Below are 20,093 nucleotides of genomic sequence, written 5' to 3' on the forward strand. Positions count from 1 at the left end.
CCAACCTTGGGAGCCTCACCTCCCACGTCTGCCTTTTAGCAGCCGGTGGTATAGCGACAGGCAGTCCACCAAAGACGAGACCCAAATTAATAACCAAATGTGCTGCTCTTAGTGTGATATCCCAGTGGTTTCTTTTTAGTTTTGCTTACACTCTTTTCTAAACAATGGAGACTAAGTTGCCAAAAAGCCTTCTGTTGGAGTAACTCTGTACATGCAAGTGTACAGTTAAACCAATCTAAGTGAAGAGGCTTCGATAATTATAAGTATTCTGGGCCAAAACTCTTTAATTTGCCTTACACTCATGGCCTCACCGTATCTCTGAGCTTAAAATGGGATCTATGGCATAGACAACAAAGTAACTTCCACTGAACAATAAAACTGTCAGAGATCTGTAACAGAAAAAAACCATGGGGTTTAAGGACTGTGAAGTTTTTAATCTTCTTTTTTCTGAGGTTGAGAAATGCTGATATCATACAGGAGCCCACACAAAGACCAGGGGATGGAGGAGGTGGGAAATACGGCAAAGGACAAAGCATACATTTGTGGCAACTCTGACAAAGGATAGTGGATGAGCAGACAATAACTAACACCTTACAGCACCCTCTTCTGAATCATGGGGGACAGTTATTGGATTAAACCAAACCCATACTCCGTCTCGTCTCTGTAAATTGGCTGATCATTTCTCTCTAATATTCTCTAATACCCCCATAGTGCATACAAGACTACACCCGCATATAAGATTTGCCAGAGATGCCTATTTACTCAGCTGGCTGTCGAGTCAGCAGCATAATCCTGACCGCAAATATGCCTGACAACTTGTACTCCCAAAATCCTTGTTGCCATGTAGAACTGCCGCTACTTCAGAAATCAAGCATAACATCGTTACGTATGGCATTGGACGGACTCGCAATACATTAACATACTGCAGCCACTTCGCAAGTTCATTCGTTCAGCGAGCAAATAACAGAAGCTGATAGCTGCACGTTTCAAAACCAAGACTAATTTTATACTAAACACAAACATCTTTCTCAAGCTATTTATATTCTGTAGAACAGCTTTAGCATTATCTACTAATTCTAAATTTAACAGATAGTGACAGCTGCTGTCTAAGCAAGAAAATAAAACAATGCTGTCAAGTTAATTAATTTTTAATGCGATGAATTATTATTACATTCAGACTAAACCATTTAAATGGCAGACAGGATCAGCACTTAGGGAAAGAATATATTTGTAGGGATGCATTTAAAAATTAGTCCTATTTATCTTTTCTTAATTGTATCAGAGCAGTATTTTAACTTCTTTCAGATTCAAAGATCTAATTTCTTTCAGATTGTTAATGCAGTACCACTGTTCATCAGCGATGCAAAAGAAAATGAGATCTGTCTCATTCAACTTTGAGAAGACAGATACGGGCACTGAAAAGTTTTTCTCTTCTAGCTGTTGTTGGTAGCACAAGGTACTTGCTCTGCAGCATCTGTAACCTAGTACTCGCTGTTCACTGCTATGAAACAAAGTGAACATAATAATTACAGCTGATATTAACATCTTATTAACATCTTATGACGACCTGCATAAAGAGCTACCTAAGATCGACTTCCATGGATTCACAACTAAAATCAATGTATTTGTGCAGACAAAGATTCTATACAAAGAAAATTAACCTCAAAAACCTAAGAAAAAGTCTCGAGTTCACTGGAATAACCACTGTTTGCAGAATCAAGGCTCCCAGTTTATATAAAACAAAGACTAAATCTAAGGAATAGTCCCAGCTTTGCTCCTGTAACTAGCTTGGATTTTATGAGATGGATCAGTACAAAAAATTCCCCAAATAAACACATCGTATTTAATGACTGAATTTCTGGTGTAGAGAAAATACTGTGCTGCGATTATGTGGGTTTCCTTTTTAAGTTATGAGTCATGATGAGCAGATGCCCATTCGCTGCTGCTGCTGCTTTTTTTTTTTTTAATCACTAGGAATCAACTTCTTCTATCAAAAATATTCGAGCAGGTAGACCACCGTTTTCATGCCTCTTTTTAAGAGCTCAGAATAGTCACATTCTTCCAAACCAGCCCATCCAAAGGAGAACCTTTAACCCCCCCCTTCTTGTTTTTTCTGTAACTTGCTTTTTTGGTAGGCAACACAAAATGTACAAACCTTTGAGGATTCACTTATCTTGTGGGGACGACAAATCCTGCTTTGCCTGGTTCCCTCCATGACAGGCTGATCCACAGTACCTCTGGAACAAAAGCAAAGAAAGATGTTAGCAGCATACCAATGCTTTCGGAGGGCTAAATACCATATTGTGCTGAATAAACAACACGATTGAGACCACCTGCACGCGCTAATCTGCAGCTTGAAAACGTTTGAGTTAAAAATAAAAATTCGCTGCTTGATGAAAATGGCAAGAATTCTCCTGTTATTAACGCTTGGTTGTGTCAACAAGTCGGGTATGTGCTATCATCAGACCAGCGCGTATATTATTGATGATAAGTTATTTACTTACTGCTAGTCCTCGCTACGGCTGCCGGGGCTACCATCGCTTCCCTTTCCTCGCCAGCCGGACCCCGCTTCGGAGCCCGAACCCCCCCCGGGGCCGGCGAGACCCGGCTCCGCTCCAGCGCATCCCCCGCGGGCTACATCAGCCGGAAAAAAGGTGGGGGGAAAACCAGCAAAACGGCAACAAACACCAGGAGGCGACAGCGGCGGCCGGGGGAAGGGGCCTGGCAAGCGGCTCCTCCGGCCGCTGCAGCCGCAGCGTCCCCCGCGGCGGGTTCCCGCGGGCGCTGCGTCCCTTCCCCGGGGGGAACGCGGGCAACGCCGGCTGGACGGAGCGGGGAGGGACCGCGGCGGGGCGGGGACCGGCGGCGGGGCCGGGGGAGGCGCCGCGGGGCCGGGCCGCGCCGCCGCCGCTCGCCGCGCAAATGGCGGCCGGGCACCTCGCTGCCGGGGCGGCGGCGGGGACTCCCCCCGCCTCCACCTCCAGGAGGGATTTGGCGGGGGGGTCTTTCCCTGCCGGCAGCCGGGAAAGGTGGTGCTGGCAGGGCGAGGAGCGCAGGGCCGGGGCGCAGAGCCCGGCCGGCATCCATGGCCGTGCAGCCATCGCTACCTCTGTGTCATGGGGGTGTCAGAGCCAGCGCGGGACGCTTGGTGTTGTTGTGTAAAGCGGTGACAAATGTGCACAATGTGTGTGTGTGTGTGCATGAAGGGACAGCGATAAGCCCTGTCGCCGTCTCATCTTGCTTACCTGGACGTGAAACTATCTGACCTCAAAAATGCCCAGCCCTGCAACTGGCGCCTCTTGAGCAACGTGTGCTGCTCTAGGGCTTTTTCTCATCGATCAGGGCCCAGGAGGCTTAGAAGTTAATAAAAAGCATCTTGGTGAAGAGCAGGGCTGACAGGCCATCTCCTTGAGGGATGAAGTAAGAAGCAAAGACTCTACGCAGACTCCACTGAGTCCCATTTCGGTGCAATGGTTTTCACTAAAACACTACAGGTAAAAAACCCCTTTGTTAAGCCAGACCTCCAGAGGCTGTCGTCAGGACAGCAGAAGCCAGCAAGATTTCCATGTGTCCAAGCTCCATCTGCTCTCACTGAGGACAGCCCAGCTTGGACACATGTCCCACACGGTGACAGGGCAGTTGTCACTGGCAGAAGAAGATGTGCACAGGGTGGATTAGCAGCAATACAAACAAGTGGACCGTGCCAGGGCTTCCTGGGGTGGCAGCACCTTCACCTACCCCAGCTGCCATCCAGTGCTCCACTGCAGGTAACGCCTCTGGCGCTGGGGCAGTAGCATCCATCTGGCTGTGTCTGTTCTTCACAAAATCATAGTATAATTTGGGTTGGAAGGGACCTTTAAAGGTCATCTAGTCCAAGCCCCCTGCAGTGAGCAGGGACATCTTCAGCTCAATCAGTTTGCTAAGAGCCTTGTCCAACCTGGCTTTGAATGTTTCCAGGGATGGGGCATCTATCACCTCTCTGGGCAACCTGTTCCAGTGTTTCACCACCTTCATTGTAAAAGATTTCTTCCTTCTATTGAGTCTAAATCTACCCTCTTTTAGTTTAAAACCATTACCCCTTGTCCTATCACAACAGGCCCTGCTAAAATGTTTGTTCCCATCTTTCCCTTAACTCCTTTTTCAGTACTTTAAGTACTGGAAGGCTGCAATGTCCCCCCAGAGCCTTCGCTTCTCCAGGCTGAACAACCCCAACTCTCTCAGCCTGTCTGCATAGCAGAGGTGCTCCAGCCCCTGATCATCTCCATTGCCCTCCTCTGGACCTGCTCCAACAGGTCCATGTCTTTCCTGTGCTGAGGCCCCCAGAGCTGGACGCAGTACTCCAGGTGGGGTCTCATAAGAGCAGATAGAGGGGCAGAATCCCCTCCCTCACCCTGCTGGCCACGCTGCCTTTGATGCAGCCCAGGATACTGTTGGCTTTCTGGGCTGCGAGTGCACGTTGCCGGGTCGTGCCCAGCTTTTCATCCACCAGTACCCCCAAGTCCTTGGTTGTACTGCTCTTCTTCAGCCACCCCAGAGAAACCAGAGATGATGATGATGGGTTTTTACCAATCTAATTGATTATTTAGTCCAAAAATGAGAAGCATTTTTTGCTAGCTTTGGTCTCCTCTATAGCCCTTGTGACAATGGGGACCCAGGATAAAGACCAGCAATTCCTGGACTCTCTCAGTAGACTAACTACTTTGGTGACAACCCTATTGCGACCTGTGATCTGCAAATTTACAGCAGTCTTCTCCTGAAAGAGGGTATTGTTCTCTCCATTATTTTCTCTGCTCCTGCACAGAAAAGACAGAGATAGAGAAGCAGGATTGGGGACAGCCACATAGAAAGACCAGAAAAGAAGCCAAAAGGTGTGATGGCAAAGAGCCACGGGAGCAAGGCACTAGCAATATATTCTAGGAGAAGAGCTAAGCCTCCTGTGGAACCACGGCTCTGCAGAGCCATCCTGTTTGCTCTGCTCCCTCTACCCATTCTGAGGCCCTTCTTGAACCTCACTAGTACAGTCCAGACAGCTGAAGGTCAGTCCAGATATCCAAGACTTCATGCTTGCTGGAGATACTTTTTTGAGGAAGTCCAAGTCTTTTAAGTCCTCTCACTTTCTCTGTTGTCTGTGCTTCCTCTCTGAGGACTCCTGTGAGATGGACAGATGCTTCTGCCAGGCCAGTGACATCTTCCTGCACAGCATGAAAAGACCCGTGTGCAGAAGGTGGAGGTCTCAAAACTCCCATACGAAAAGCAAACCAGAGCTCACTGAAGCCAGACAAGTAGGTATTTTCCTCTCTCCAATTACAGCCTGATGAAACCGAGCACTAAATTTATTCCTCCACGTGTGAAAAGAAAAAATCCGTAAAAATATGTCAAAGACAAGGAAGAGAAGCAAAGAGAGGAGGTCTGATCCCATGAAGGCGTCAGACGTTTCTGAGGCTTGAATCTGGCACTTAGAAGTGTGAGGCATGAAGATACTGATGACTATAATTCAAGCGCTCCAGCCACTGGGTCACAGAGACCTAAACAAAGTTGAGGTTTTCTCCTCTAACATCAGGAGCTGAGGAACAAGCTTGAAGAGACAAGGACAACCAGCAGTTGTTACAGGTCTAAACAGCAGCAAAGTAGTGCCAAAGGATGATAAATGCAGACTATGAAAAAAAGTATTTTTATGAGCAGATAATGATCAGCATAAAGGCTTTTAAAAAAGAAAAATTGTTCCTAAAGACAGTTCCAAAAGAAAATCAATAGAAATTCAGAACTATTAACGTGTGATTATATTATCATCTAGAGCCTGCAGTCTACAGAGATATTGAGTGTGATTCACCCAGATGCCGTGTCCTGCACTTACACTGACTTCAGAAATATTTCTCTCTTCCCTATGACCTCACCTACATCCCAGAGATGCACTGCAGCAATACGCTCATGTTTTGGGCCCTGATGCTACAGGGAACCTCCCGTCATTCAGGGCTTACTCTGGAAGAAGCTGCACGCAGGATTAGGGCTTCATATTGTATGGCAGTAAATGATGTACCTTACAATTAGCACATGCTCTGGTGATCTTGTTCCTTGAGATGTCTGAAAACGCTGAGTACCTGTGTGTGGTAATAAGGTTTCTCACCGTTCTGACTTCATGTTTACAATGTATTGACGTGAAATAGATAACGAACATCCCACTGTAAACTTTAAAAGAAACAAAATGTGATACTTTTTATCATGAAGTGTAGTTTTTATTAAATTTGCAGTATCCAGACCCCCGGCATTAGGGTAGAAACCCACTAATATGCACAAGGACTAGTATTTAAAACTCCGGTCCTGGGGCACAACATCTGCTGATGTTTATTTCAGGCTGAGTTCTGCAAAGCGAAGGACCTGACTCTATTTCTGTGGACATAGGACTGAAGTGCAATCTTACAGACAACCCTTATCCTTTTGCCTAAAACCCAGCATATCTCATTAGCGTACTGACTACACATTAGCAGTGCTGGAAGGGCGGCCCGGTAGGGGGAGATCGCTCCATCTGAAACGGGGTAAAACACACACAGGGACACCTACACGCAGGCACCCAGCGCCTGCACACACACCTGAACCGGCAGCGAGCTGTCACCACTCAAAGTCACCCCCACAGACCCCCTTAGAGGTCTGGGCCAGCCCGCAGGGATGGAGACGGCAGCGGTCCCAGCTCCCACCCGCGGCCGCGGGGGCGATGCTCCCGGCCGGCGGCCTCACACGCAGCGGGGCGCTTTACCCGGCTCCTGCCCTTGCCCCGGCCGGCGCGGCCGGCGCAGCCCCGCATCCCGGCCTCCAGCCCCCCGTCCGGAGCCGGTCCCTCGCCTTCCCCTCGCCTTCCCCTCGCCTACCTGCTCTCCGTCCTCCGGCTCGGCTACCTCCCGTGCGCCCGGCCCTGCTCCCGGCCCCGCCGCGCAGGCAGCGGCTGCTCCATCTTGCGCATCGCTTCTCCTTCCTTCCTCCTCCCGCCCGTCGGGGGCTGGAAAAACATCGGGAGGGGGGGGCTGGAAAAATATCGGCGGCCGAAAACAGCATCACTGCGGAGGGCCCTCCGCGCCGGGACCAGCCCCTCGCCCCCCTGCCCGGGCAGCGCCCTGGCTTTGCATCCTCAAGACAGGTGTCCCCCCCTCTCCCTCCCGGTTGTTCCCCTCCCCCCGCCTTCGTCCCCGGGCTATTGCATCACCCCGAAACCCCCTCGCCGGGGCCGGGAGGGGCGGGCGGGGGCAGGCTCAGCGCAGGCGGCCGAGCCATTGGCAGCCGGCGGCGGGGCGGGGGCGGGCGGCGGGCGGCAGCGCGCTCGGCACTGCGCGGCGCGGTGCGGCAGCGGCAGCAGCAGCGGATCCCCCCACCCAGCTCCGCGCCGCTCCGCGCTCCCCCCCCCTCCCCCCAACCCCCCCGGCCTCCCCGGCCGGCCGCCCCCATGGCCACCAAAATCGACAAGGAGGCGTGCAGGGAGGCGTACAACCTCGTCAGGGACGATGCCACCGAGGTGAACTGGTAGGTGGCCCCCGGCATCTCCGGGACAGGCACCGGTGCGCTGTGATTCCCCTTCTCCTCTCCCCCCTCCCGAAAGGGTGACTTTTACCGACCTTATTCCCCTTCTCCTCTCCCCGCCCCCCCCTTCCTCAAGGATGTTTCTTTTACAGTATATTCTTCCCCATCTCCTCTTTTCCCTTCCAAAAGGCTGACTGTTAAATATATTACTCGCCTTCCCTTTTCCCCTTCCCAAAGGGTGGCTTTTAAATGTAATATTCCCCTTTTCCCTTTCCCAGAGGGTGACTCTTAAATGTATTATTCCCCTTCTTTTTTCCCCTTCCCAAAGGGTGACTCTTAAATGTATTATTCCCCTTCTTTTTTCCCCTTCCCAAAGGGTGACTTTTAAATACAATGGCTCTACAATCGTCCCTGGAGACCAAGGGGTAGACTATGAAACCTTTAAAAGGAAGTGCACAGGTAAGCTCTGTCTCGATTGCTTTGGCACCTTACCGTGTTTTTCACTGCCCGGTGCAAGGGGGGAAAAGGATGGGCGAAAACTTGGGTAAACTGGAATTAGTGCTGCTGCTTCCCCGAGTCTGCCCTGTCCTGCATGGTCGGGTTTCCAGCCGCCACAGAGCGCAACTCACTCAAGTCCATAGTCCAGCTGGTCCTTTGTCTCACCCTTAGACTTAAGGTCCTTTGGGCTTTTTTCCCTCCTTTGCACAATTTTTCATTGCTTCTTCGTTCTAATAAAGATAAAATGCTTAATTAGAAACGGCCTCCTTGTTTAGCGCTGCAGTTTCAAAGCATTGCTGAAGAGCAAAAAAGACTCAATGTTTGTGGCTAAAAGGATGCAGTCATACAGTTCATTTTGCAATAAAATTCTTCCGTAAATTGTGTTTATAGTGCTAAAGTAACTGCAGTTAGGCGACTTGCTGGGATTTTTTAAGAATATGAAACCTGAGAAGAGAGTGGTTATGCTGAAGATTGGCTCGAACAATACAGCACTGAAAACAATCGTATATGTGGCATTGCACAACCGCAACAGTTGCGGCTCTAGGTTTAAACGTGGCAGTTGATTGTTCAACTGTCAGTTGTAGAACATTAACAAGAGAAAAGAAGCCTGGGGAAAATGAAAATAAATTGAGGAATATTTAACTTCATGTGATCTTAACTTTTGACGTGTTTTACAAGAGTGGGCTTTGATTTCTCTCAGAATAATTTATAGGGAGAAATGGTATAGCTTTTCCTTCTGTCCTGGCTGCTATTTACCAGGTGACACAAGATATGAAGCATTTGTAACTAATACCGGACTATAACAAAGTCTTCCTCGCTCATCTAGTTACTCTACAATCGAGCATTACGGTTAACCTGTACTTTTAGAATTACGTATCTGTACTGTGAAGGAACTGTGTATTGAGCAGCTTCTCCCTTCTCAAGGTGGGGCGGGTCCCGGAGGCACTGTAGTCAGAGTCCCACGGCTACTGAAACGCCAGTGCCTGTCCAAATCGCTCTGCCAAGTCCTAGGGCTTGGCTATATTGTACTGAGTTGGAGAGGAGAACTTCCAGTAACTCAAATGAAGGCAGGACTGGTCTGATCAGTCAATAAATATCATAGGAGAAAAATACGTTTTAGTCCTTGTAAGGCAGCCTGTAAATCAAGATGGTTTACACTGCTCTGCTATGACATTTGCAGCGGGGTCTTACTAGGATTAACACAGCTACTCGTTTCCAGCTGTTCTTGAGACCTTTGCAGGGAAAATTGTCAAAACCGAAAAGGATCCTCTTGTAGTTGATGTTAGAAGAGCTGATACCCTGTACAAGAACTCCTTCCCACCCAACTCTTCTTAATGGCACCATAAGAAAAAAAGCAATTCCTGAGTATACAGGGAAACCCTGGGCTCAGCACTTCTGAAGTTCATGCCAACATTATCTAAAGGGTTAGTAGTTTTCTTGGGAGGTCAGCAGCCTCATATCTCAGTGCCATGTTCTCGGTCTCTCTTGTGGCCAAGATAACTGAGCATCTCCAGCGTCTCCAGACATCTGAGGCTTGCAGAGGAACCTTCCCCATTTATTTTCTCTCCTTGTTTTTACGGAGTCCCTCTCTTATTTTTTCAGAACTATTTTTAATGTTTTGTCTGGAGTGGCACCCTCTCAAGAACAGTTCCTATCTTCCTTACTGTAGCAAAGGGAATACTTTTCTCAAGTGGCTAAGCAGGCAGAGGGGCTTTGGCAGAGAGCAGTCACCGGTTGGGCTGGGCAGGATGCGTATAACAACTAATGGAGGCACATATTGCACTTTGGAATACGGCCAGTTTTATTTTCTTGCCACCATTTTCATGTGCCACACCCTTATTTATAAACAGGGTATTAAAGCAGACAGAGTTTAAGGAAACCTGGTTTCCTTAAACCAGCAAAGTGCCAAACTGGCCCCAATACTGAAGCATTTTTACAGCAAAAAGGAAATGTTGCATATTTTAGGCATTAGCACAGTAAGGGAAGAGTTAAATAAAGGGCATCTGTGGGGTGGACTGTGGACTATTGTTAGCCTTTAATGTGGAGATAAATCCCTTGTAACTGCTCCATTGCTCCCTTTCCCTCTTCCTTCTTTCCCTCTTCCTTCCCATGCGCCTGGTATGGGCAAGAGGTTGTCCTCAAACCTACGTCTGGAGCACAGTTGTTGGAGGCTTCAAGAGCTAGGCAAATTCGGGTTCCGGGTTCTTGGCTAAGTGCTAGAAAGGATCTTCCTCCACCCATGAATTACGGTGCAGCAGTTGGGGAAGCAAGAGATGCAAGTTTCGGTGCCTCCATCTGTGCAGCAACCCTTTGCCTGGACCACTAGACGTAGTCAGAAAACAAGGCTCCTGCCAGCAGTGAAGTTAGAGCTTTCCTCCCATCTGGAAGAAAGGTGCCAAATGTTACTATGAAGTAGAGCTGGTTGGAATATTTCTACTGAAAAAAAGTCAGTAAAAAAGAATAGAAAGGGATGGGAAGAGCTGCTAAATATTATTCCTTCCTATTGCTATGTCTCTTCCCTCCTGGTCCACACCCCGCCTCTTCTACATTTTGCTGGAGGGGAGAAGAGTTACTATCAATGCAAACAGATTCGGAAAATGTCATTAAAAGATTAAAAAAACTGGCACCAGAATAAACTTCCTTCCTTGTTTTGAATTCCTGTTTTGTGAAAAACGCTGCCCTGAAAGCCACAAAGTACTGCAGCTGCCTCTGGTAGAAGCTGAGCATAATTGGGTGGTTGAAGGTGAGAGCGGGAGCTGGAATTGAAAACCTCAGGGTGCAAAGTGTCACCAGGACCCTCTGTCAGACCTTGCTCTGTTCTACTTTCTGCACCAGCTATTTCAGTGCCGTTCTGAGTGGCAAACATCTGTGTCCTTCACTTTCTTTAATAACCATTCTTATTAAAAGCACCTTCGGCATGTGGTACATATTGCTTCCCTCCAGGGCATTAAATTACAGAGCAGGCGGTGTCAGTGTGTGCTAATTCATGTGGCTCTGAGACCAAGAAGGTCTTTTGTACCGCTTTGGAAGACATTTGCCTGTGGTGGATATCCTGCCTTGTGCAACAACAGAGGTTAGGAAGGGCTGGAAGGGGTTGTTGGTAGCAGGGTTGTATTTTTGCTTGTTCTTCCCCCCATACATCGCCCTTTTCATGCAAACCATGGCCCAACCCATTACTGATTCTGCAAACCTCCTGGGGGAACGAGAGTGGTTGAGGACAAAGGGAAAAGCAAGAAACTGAAATTGCTTCTTTTAATGGAAGTAGCAGTTCAAAAAGACCATGTTAGAAACCAGCTCTCTGCAAACCTCCAGCAACACCCTGTGGGCCGCTGTTGAAGGAACGCACGACAGAGATGCTGAGCTCCTGGGGCAGTGAGGCCCGTGCCCTGAGCCAGGAACTGCTGCTGCCCCCGGTCCTCCTTGTGCGGGTTTCATTGCTCCCACTGCTCTACTCTCAGATACGCGTTGCACATCAGACCTACACGTGACCTATGCTGGGGTGGAGGCTTTCTCTTCCTAAAGCGCTTTACTAAGCTTTGTGTACTAGCAGAAAAGTTTAAGGAACTGGAAAATCAAACTACCATCCTTTTCCCATCCCACTGTTTGGGGACAGCAATTGCCACTCTTAAAGGAAGGACACATGGTAAGAAAAGCTTCTTTAGTGCCCTTTTGTTCGAGGTCCCAGGATTATGCTGCAAACACAGCCTGAACCCTGGATTTTTGCATTATCAGTTGCTGTCATGCTGTTGCTGTCAAGGTCTGTGAAAGGCCGCAAGACGACTCAGACATTTTGGCTGGGGGCTAGTAGACGCTGCTTTAGTCTCAGGCAGTAGTCTTCTCTGTCCTCCAAAGACCAGCCCCAGCTGTGTGAATGTCTTTCCTCCAGCCTATCCCAAAGTAAAGTCAAGGAGGTTGGTTTAAACCACAGGCACTTCTTGTATGATTAGGAGGTGGCTGCTGGTGGCACTTCCTCTTGCAGTCCTGCATAATGACCAGTGTACGTGACTGTCTTGTCCTTTGTCTGACCTAAAGAGTCTGGAGACCAAAGTTGAGGACATTAATTGTGTCAGGGTCATTAAACACACAGTGTAGACACCCCCTGCGTCTTCTGGCTAAGGACTGTTTTGGTTGGGCTTAACAGCACAGATTACCTCTGCATTAAACAAGGACTTAATTCAAGGCTTTTGATCCATTTTACTTCACGGTTACAGCCCTTGCCTCTGCAGATGGCACGGATCCAGATGTAGCATTAATTTGGTGTTTAGTAGTACGTGCCATCAGTACACTTCAAAAAAAAAACAGCTGAGCTGGTGGATTTGAAGCCAGAAACACAGATAAGAGTTGAAGGTTATTGTACGGAAGGATGTGAAAGCTCTTGGGTTTTTTTTGTTGTTGTTTTTAATTTCAAAGTCTTATAACTGGGCTGGTGATGCTGTTACTGAGAAGAGTAGAATGACATACAACCGACATACTGAACTAAAAGTCCATTCAAAGAAATCCGCTAAAACTTTTCTGTGTGCCAGTAATACCTGACTGCACCAGACAGCTTGCCTCAGTTTCTGTATTACAAAGCAGCAGAGCATTGCATTGTCTCTGTGGTTTATTTTAATTTTTTAAAATGTGTATTCTGCCCTTAAGTAACAGAGAGGTCGGAAGACCGCGTTTCCCCCATGCCACATGTGAACAGTCGTTTTTCAGTGCATCTCTGACAAAAGAAATAATGAGCCTTTCATTTGGAAAGCCCCAGTCCAGATAAATAATTGCAATGACAGCATGAAATGGGATAGTTATTCATGTGTCTGAAAAGATCAGACCAAAACCACACTCTGCATTCAGCACAAGGAAGAACCGAAAATCTTTGGTCTGACATAAATACTCTATAAAATCATTTCTGGTTGACATAAAATATTAGGAAGAAAATAGAAATAGAACTGGCTGCTAAGACAAAAGCAAGCTCTTTGGGGTTATGACAATTGCCCTATCAAGCCTGGCCTGCATATAAAATTTAGGAGCTCAGAGTTGCGAGATCACCCAGATTCCGTTTGCACCTTAGGTTGTAGGAAAGATTTGTAAAAATGCACGAGGACATATAATGAGATAGGTGCTTATCTGTATTTGGCTACATCTTAAGTTGCTAAAATGGGCCTTGTAAATCAGTCTCCTACTGCTTTTGTTTTTCCTCTTTAATGTTTGTCTTGCCTGCTTTCCCTTAGTATCTATTTAAAGGAAGACCTGGGGCCATGGGTGGCTTATGGGAATTTCACACTGTCTTTGCAGCATTTCCCTGCCCCTGTGCCCTCCCTGCTCGCTGTGAAAATCCTGCTCTTGGGAGGGTCAGCTGAAATGGCACGTGTTTGGCAGCGATCTCCTGGCCTCCAGCTGGAACTGTGGCTTAGATTGTCCCTTGCAATGGACAGGAGGTTGTTTTAGGGAATATTCTCATTCATTTTTGTGGGAGTAACTCATCAGGTCGAGTTCTGCACTGAAATAGTAAGTCTTTGTATTCAGTGTAGTTTTGCGATGCTTAATTAAAATAGCACGGCTGTGGGTCTGCATTTTACCACCCGGTGGTAGGCATAAGAGCAGGTAAAGAGTGTTACATCTTTTGCATGCCCTTTGTTTTGGGGCTTCCTGGCCCTTACTTGTGGCCGACAAACACGACCATTCCTTCCTTCAGGGAAGGGGAACAAAGATTAGCTGGATGCCCTGTTCCTCCCACCCAGCCCTCCAGTACATACCCAGGTCAGGAGAGAGACCAGTAGAGGACCACTGTCACTGGGGTAGCATCAACTCATTCTGATGAAACGCTGCTGGTGGCTTCACTGGAGGAGAGAAAGCCAGACAAGTCAGTGTGGGGTCATCCTCCCCACGCACTCGTGCCCTGAGCGCCCTGTACTCATGACAGCCACCCCAGGTTACACGGAAAAGGTGTGGTGTCCCAGCTACAGCATGCCCTGTGGTTATGGTGCCGAAGTCAAACATCTTGTATTTGTCTTACATGACTTAATGAACATGTCTGCATGGCAGCATTGCATCAGAGATATATGGGTTTCAGTTCAGGGTTAGAGAGGGGAAAAAACAGTGCAGTAAGAGGAAGGGAAGGTTTTCTGTCTGCACTTCTAGCCACGTGGCTACAGGGGGGACTGAGGAGGTGGAAAATTGACAAATGAATCTAAAATGAATCCAATTGAAACAAACAAAATAAATCCTTCATGAAACCTGTCACGTGCCATCAGTAATTCATTGTTGGACAGAACACAAAAGCAGATCGTTCCATCAGCTGCCTTGCTGTATGTGACCTTGATTTAGCAGGCAGGTGAAGCTGGGAGTGGTGGCCTTATCTTGGCACGTCTCTGGCTTGGCCATTCAGAGCTGTAAGACTAAGAACCGTGAAGCTCTTGACAGTGTATTTCTTTCCTGCAGCTATTATCTTTTACTGATGAGTCAGTGCATTTTAATCTAATGGGGAATTTTTTAGTATAGCAGAACCAAAGGGTCTGAGTAAATGAAAAAGAGAATCCCATCGCGGAAATCTCTACAGCTTGGCATCGAGCTTTGCTGACAGCCAAGGGCAGCTTAATCAGTATATTTGGAAAATCCTGCCTACTGATACGTAAGGGGTTTGGAGAAAAATAATAAATGATGCTCATTAAGGCATTAATGGTACTTTTCATTGTTTGTATAGCCCTATTGTCCTGCTGTACAGCCTTAGTTAAAGGCGTAGTGATATTAGTAGGAATTAACATTGTTAATTTCTGCTGTCTGTAACTAGTGAGACCTTCTCAAGTAAAGCTGCTATTTCGGTTCTACCCAGAGCTATTATTTGCTTCTCTCTGCCCTGAAATTCATGGCTTAATGACTAGGAAGATGGTTGCATACAGCTAGGCAGGATTTCCTCTTTCAGAGGAAATCTACTGTCTCTCTATGGTTTGTTAGATTCCGCCTCCCCAACCCCCAGCAATTCCTAAAACCACTATAAGTGGCTTTGTGTGAAAATGGGGGGTGGGGTGGATATTAATGCCTTGAGATTTCTAGGGAAATTGGCACTGATCGCCTTGATGACTTCCAGCGGAGCGAGGTGATCTGCTAGCGTAGAACTGATTAACTGTGAAGGAGGAAATCTGGGTGTATAAAAGATTTTGTGTTTTGATCCCGTTATCGCTCTGAACATGCTTCAGACTAATTGTGAAACTCAGCCACTTCTGCTTAGGGATTTCGACCTGCAGTTGGAGGGGCTCATACCCAGGCTGAACTAGTGCTAAAAATCTCCACGTCTGTCCCTGTTGCCCTTTTAGGAAAAGAGCCGTGTTAATTGCTAAGGGCTCCAAATCACATTCCCTCTTGCCTTTATCTGCAGCTGCTGAAATGCTCCTCAGCTGCTGCAATTCACAGACTGGCACATTACATTAAAGCATCGCGTATTGGTAGTTTATATTAAATATAAACTGGAAACTAGCAGCTGAAGAGCCTGTTCTGTCTACTGTGGGGATACAACCTCCATGGGGAGGCAGGAGGAGAAAGCGCGCTGCTCGGGTGTAACCTTTCAAGCCCCCACAGGTAAACCTGCCTCAGGTAAATTCTGCCAAAGACAGTGACTCAGAGCCCCACATCTTCCTTCAGTTGCTCATTAAACTTATTGGGACTTAACATGATGAAGTAAGAGTTGCTCATAGTCGCTGAGTAGTAGGTGCTGTAATAGATAAAAGCCCACCTGGAATTGCTGCGTTTGGCTCTCTCCGGTGCCCCTGATCAAGCTGCTTTCAGGCAGGATGGCAAAGCACTCAAACTGTTCTGCTGAGAAGCAAATCCTGCTGCGGCCAGTGATCTGTGGGTACATGTCAAATTAAAGTTCACGCTGACAGATAAATTCCTTCAACCTCCTTTCGACGTTGCTCTGAAAAAGCACTGCAGAAAAACTTGGAATCCTTCACATTCATTCTATTGTTGCATTATCTTCATTACAAAGGGGCATATTCCAAAGCACTCTTCTGTAACAACCTTGGGTAGAAGGGGCGGGGATGGAAACCCTACATACTCAAGGTGGAAAGTGACGGGTCCAGGGGAAGGGCTGTGACACGGTTACAGTATAGTAGAGGCCAGGACTTGATGACATTAAAGTGCCTCCAGCACTCTGTTCCCATAGGAACCCCAGTACAATTCTTAGCAGAGTGTGGCCTCCTTTCCTCTCAGATCTGGGAAAGCAAGGTTTTTTCATAGAACTGTTAATAGTAACATTAGGGGATTTACTGTCTCTCTTCACCTTGGGTATTTCCTGGCTGTCGGTTCATTTATGGTTCTAATCAATCTTGGGAAGAGGATTTACTGTCAGAAACGGGAGTCTCTCTGTGCATTTCTTGTACTTGCCAGTAACAGGGTATCTGAGAGAGAAGTTTTGTGTGCCTGCACTGTCGATACAGATGATTCTTACCCTCCTTCCAAAGATCCATCTAGATTTTTCTTTTGAGTAAGCTCCCTCTTTCTCTTTGTTTCAATTTTGAAATCTTCAGAGGAGTTTGTCTGAAACATTGTACAGGCTCACGCACCCCCCGCATCCATTTTGCAGTTCTCCCCAGTAGTCCTCTGTCAGTGGCAAAAAGGTACACAGAGAACAAAATAGGGAGAGCATAGGTGTGTTTTTGTCAGACTTAAAAACGTCTTTTGTCAAGGGGAAGTGGTCTTTACTCACACTTTGGCAAAACAAAGCGTTAAAGAAGTTCTGACATCTTTCAGAGAACATCCCACTTTTTTGCATGGATTTCTAGCAGCTTATTTTCTGGGGATGAGCAATTTAGCACTGCTTATTCCCTATCCCTGGAGCTCCTGGGGCTGTCCTGACCGTTCATGGAGCATGCTGTAACGGATCCAAGGATGGGGATGTTGGCAAACGTTACTAACCGCGTTTTCACCTGGCAGTAGTCAAGACAGCAAATAACTATAAAACATGTTGAACTGGTCACAACAAGTGTAACCAGGATTAACATGATTCTTTTCAACCAGCAAGTTTGTTCTTCTATTTTGAGTCATCTCATTTAATTTAAAAGGTCTTGAGTGACCTGTAACAGATGAAGTAGCTATGATTAGGTATATTCCACGATTGCACAACTGTCCATCTGCTCTGCTTTTCTGCACAATCCTGGTTGAAGGCTCCAGTATTGTGCACGCTACCGAGGCTGGGGATATGAGTAGATGGTATCACACGCTCTGTAAGTGCCTGTGATTGTGAAGGCGTCCAACTGCCTCAGTTGATGAGTCACCCTGCAATGAAGGAACGAACTCTTCGAGACAAGGAGTTTACAAGGTTTTTACACATGTGGCCAGACTAAATAACTCTAGTCTGCTGTGATATAGCAGAAACCAGCTGTGAAACAAAGATCAGAACAGTTTTAAAATCCAAGGCCTTTGGAAGGAGTAGAAAAGCACATCTGGGGAAGTAATTGCAGATTTTTCTTTTGCTCCTTCTTCTCCCCTCCGTCTTTGAGTTTCTTTGAGTCTCATTTCTTCTATGAGTTTACAACTCATACCACAAGTGAGACAGAAATGTTGCTGAAGGGAAGGAAAGGATCAGATTTGCACAATGGCCCGTTTCTGGATATACGTTATAAAATGTGACCCTAATTCTGCTGTCCTGTAAGAAAGAGACACTGGGAAATCACTTTCTTCCCTTCTTGACCAGTGACCTGCAGATGAATGATCTGGCTGAATGTAAGTGGGGTTAGCTCTGTGCTCTTGAGCTGCCTGTTGACTGTATTTTAGCCACTTCCAAACTTACTAGCAGCACGCTGATGTGGCGTGGGGTGGCTGTCACAGCCAGCTTCCTCCCAGTTAACTCAGAGCACGCTAGGAAGAGGCAGACCTAACACTGGCAAAGTGCACCTTGCAAGTGAAAGGCATGTGAGCAGAGCCCCTGTATTGCCCTGTTAATCCAGAACGACGGTATTGTAACACAGGATCAGTGCCTTGACTTGGTCTTTAAGTTGAGAGCAATAGTCTCACCCTGGAAAATGGCAAGGCGAGGATGTTTCTGTTTTCAATCACTTTACCCTTGTTGCTTTGTCTTTCCAGATGATGTTCGATTGTTCGGCTTTGTCCGATTCACCACCGGTGATGCCATGAGCAAGAGAGTCAAGTTTGCCCTCATCACTTGGATTGGAGAGGATGTCAGTGGCCTGCAGAGAGCCAAAACTGGGACCGACAAGACTCTGGTCAAAGAAGTAGTACAGGTAACCTCTTACTTCTGCTTCTAACCACAGTTCTCATTGCCCCTAGCTCTACAAACACCAGCAGGAGGTAAGAGAGGGGAAAGGATTGGATCATCCTTTAACTTAGTAGTTAATCCTTTAAAAAAAAGACGTTTTCCTATTGCCTGTCTTCCTACTAGGAAGACCTAACATCTGCCCTTTGAGCACTCAGGTATAAAGAAGCACCTTTGAACTTAAGTCTTTACTATTTCATGAAGAGGGAGTATATGCTCTCCCCTTCTTGTCACCATTAAGATGTTTCCCATCTACTTCCTTGATATGGAAATCACATAATATTGAACGGTAGAGAACAAGGCAGTATTAAGCTAAGCAGATAAAATTAAACAGAAAAACCCACACCCTTGTTTAAAGTTTTCTCTTGAAGCCTTTTGTCTCAGCACAATGAATTCATGGATTGAAGTCCGAAGTCCCTATCAGTACCAATTAACTAACAGCTCTTAATAGCTAACTAGATTTGAATAGTCTTCTGTTTGGCTTTGGGCGTATCAGGGAAAAAGAGAAATGTGCTTAGTACACACCTTGGAAGGGCTTCACTTGAATTTGCCTGCCCCAACCGAGCTTATCATTTAACTCTGTCAAGGCCTCCCAGGGTACTCTGAGCTGGGCTCGCTCTGTCGGGCTCCACGCTCAGACCAAGCCGGTGAAGACAAGCAACTGCTGCAAGAGAAGGGAATTGTTTCCTCTGAAGAAGTATTTTAAGCAAGATTAGCTCTTGCAACTAAACCTGAGAAATGGTCTTACTGCACTTGGAGAACAGGCTGACCATTGAAACAATCTCCCTCAATAATCGCGTTCTTGCCTATAGAAAGGAATCTCCCAGTAGGACAATATGAAGGATGAGAATGAAGTCCCCCTCAGTTGATTGGTAGTTTGTATGATACAGGTTATATTTAGATAAGAAGCATGAAGAATGTAAAAAAATCATATTCTCCCAGAAGATAAGCACTGGTGCTAAATCTTTCAAAATGACGACTACGCAGAGGAGTCCATCTGAAAGGAAACTTCCATAATGACACCTGAGAGATAGGAAAGCAAATCTCTGTTCATCTGAAGCAGCTGAAACCGTGTAATTGCAGCTGAAGATAAAATTATAGAGTACTAATGAATGACTCTTCTATGAATCACTAAGCCCAAGATTTTTAAAAAAATATGTTTAGACTGTTTCTTCCTGTTGAGTTGAATAGCATTCCTGAATGCTGTTCGAAGATCTGTCCCGCAGGTCTGTTACATGTAATTTACAATTTCACTTGTTTCATCTTTGATTAGTAGACTGAGTTAATAATCTGGTGGAACATTAACCATTCTTGGCTGTTACTTAAAAGCTTTCATATTCCAATTAATCTGTACTAAAATATGGAAACAATACAACTTCTGCATAATTCTCTTTTATTGAGCAACCATGTCTATAACCCACTCCAGAGCGTTTTGAATGTAACGTCAATGGTGATATCCTTTCCATAGGAAATTATCTTGACAGCTATTTTGAATAGTTCTCTACATGTGCAACTGAATCCCTGAGCGGAGTGGGATAAAAGCAGAACCATTTTCTTCTTTTTATGAATGTAACCTTGCAGATAATCTGTCGAAACAAAACAGGAAAAGAAAGTCCAACTGAAATTTAGTGAAGGGAATTTATCCCAGAGCTATTTCACTCTTACTAGTTCTCTTAACCTTCAGGTACACTCCCAGTCACCCCCCTGCTTCTGATTTTTACAGAGATTATTTGGGATGTGAGTTATACATAGAAAAATATAGTTGTTTTTTTGCTGTAGTGATAAACTACAAATCTGACTCAGTGTTGGTTCATCATTTGGAATAAGTAGTACCCTA

At 46.4% G+C, this 20,093-nt stretch overlaps 2 protein-coding genes across 3 annotated transcripts in view; one reads left to right on the forward strand and one right to left on the reverse strand.

The window, feature by feature from the left end:
* Positions 1 to 7,369, reverse strand: part of KLHL36 (kelch like family member 36) — a 20,654-nt gene extending 13,285 nt beyond the window's left edge. Inside the window, exons 1-2 of one of the 2 annotated variants that reach the window (XM_074582803.1) lie at positions 6,864 to 7,369; positions 2,156 to 2,237 (exon numbers count right to left, since the gene is read on the reverse strand). In XM_074582803.1, coding sequence (XP_074438904.1) covers positions 2,156 to 2,215 — 60 coding nt within the window. In that variant the 5' untranslated portion in view covers positions 2,216 to 2,237; positions 6,864 to 7,369. Of the gene's footprint in view, positions 1 to 2,155; positions 2,238 to 2,504; positions 2,834 to 6,863 lie in introns of those variants that run through there. The other variant, XM_074582804.1, reaches the window with a different exon arrangement.
* The window catches only part of COTL1 (coactosin like F-actin binding protein 1), a 21,854-nt gene continuing 9,039 nt past the window's right edge, over positions 7,279 to 20,093 (forward strand). The window contains exons 1-3 of the mRNA XM_074582805.1: positions 7,279 to 7,509; positions 7,883 to 7,965; positions 18,067 to 18,224. Of these exons, the coding sequence (XP_074438906.1) occupies positions 7,433 to 7,509; positions 7,883 to 7,965; positions 18,067 to 18,224 (318 nt within the window). The 5' untranslated portion in view covers positions 7,279 to 7,432. The remainder of the gene's footprint in view (positions 7,510 to 7,882; positions 7,966 to 18,066; positions 18,225 to 20,093) is intronic.

The sequence above is a fragment of the Larus michahellis genome, chromosome 4 (genome assembly GCF_964199755.1).
Source record: "Larus michahellis chromosome 4, bLarMic1.1, whole genome shotgun sequence".
Classification (NCBI taxonomy): domain Eukaryota; kingdom Metazoa; phylum Chordata; class Aves; order Charadriiformes; family Laridae; genus Larus; species Larus michahellis.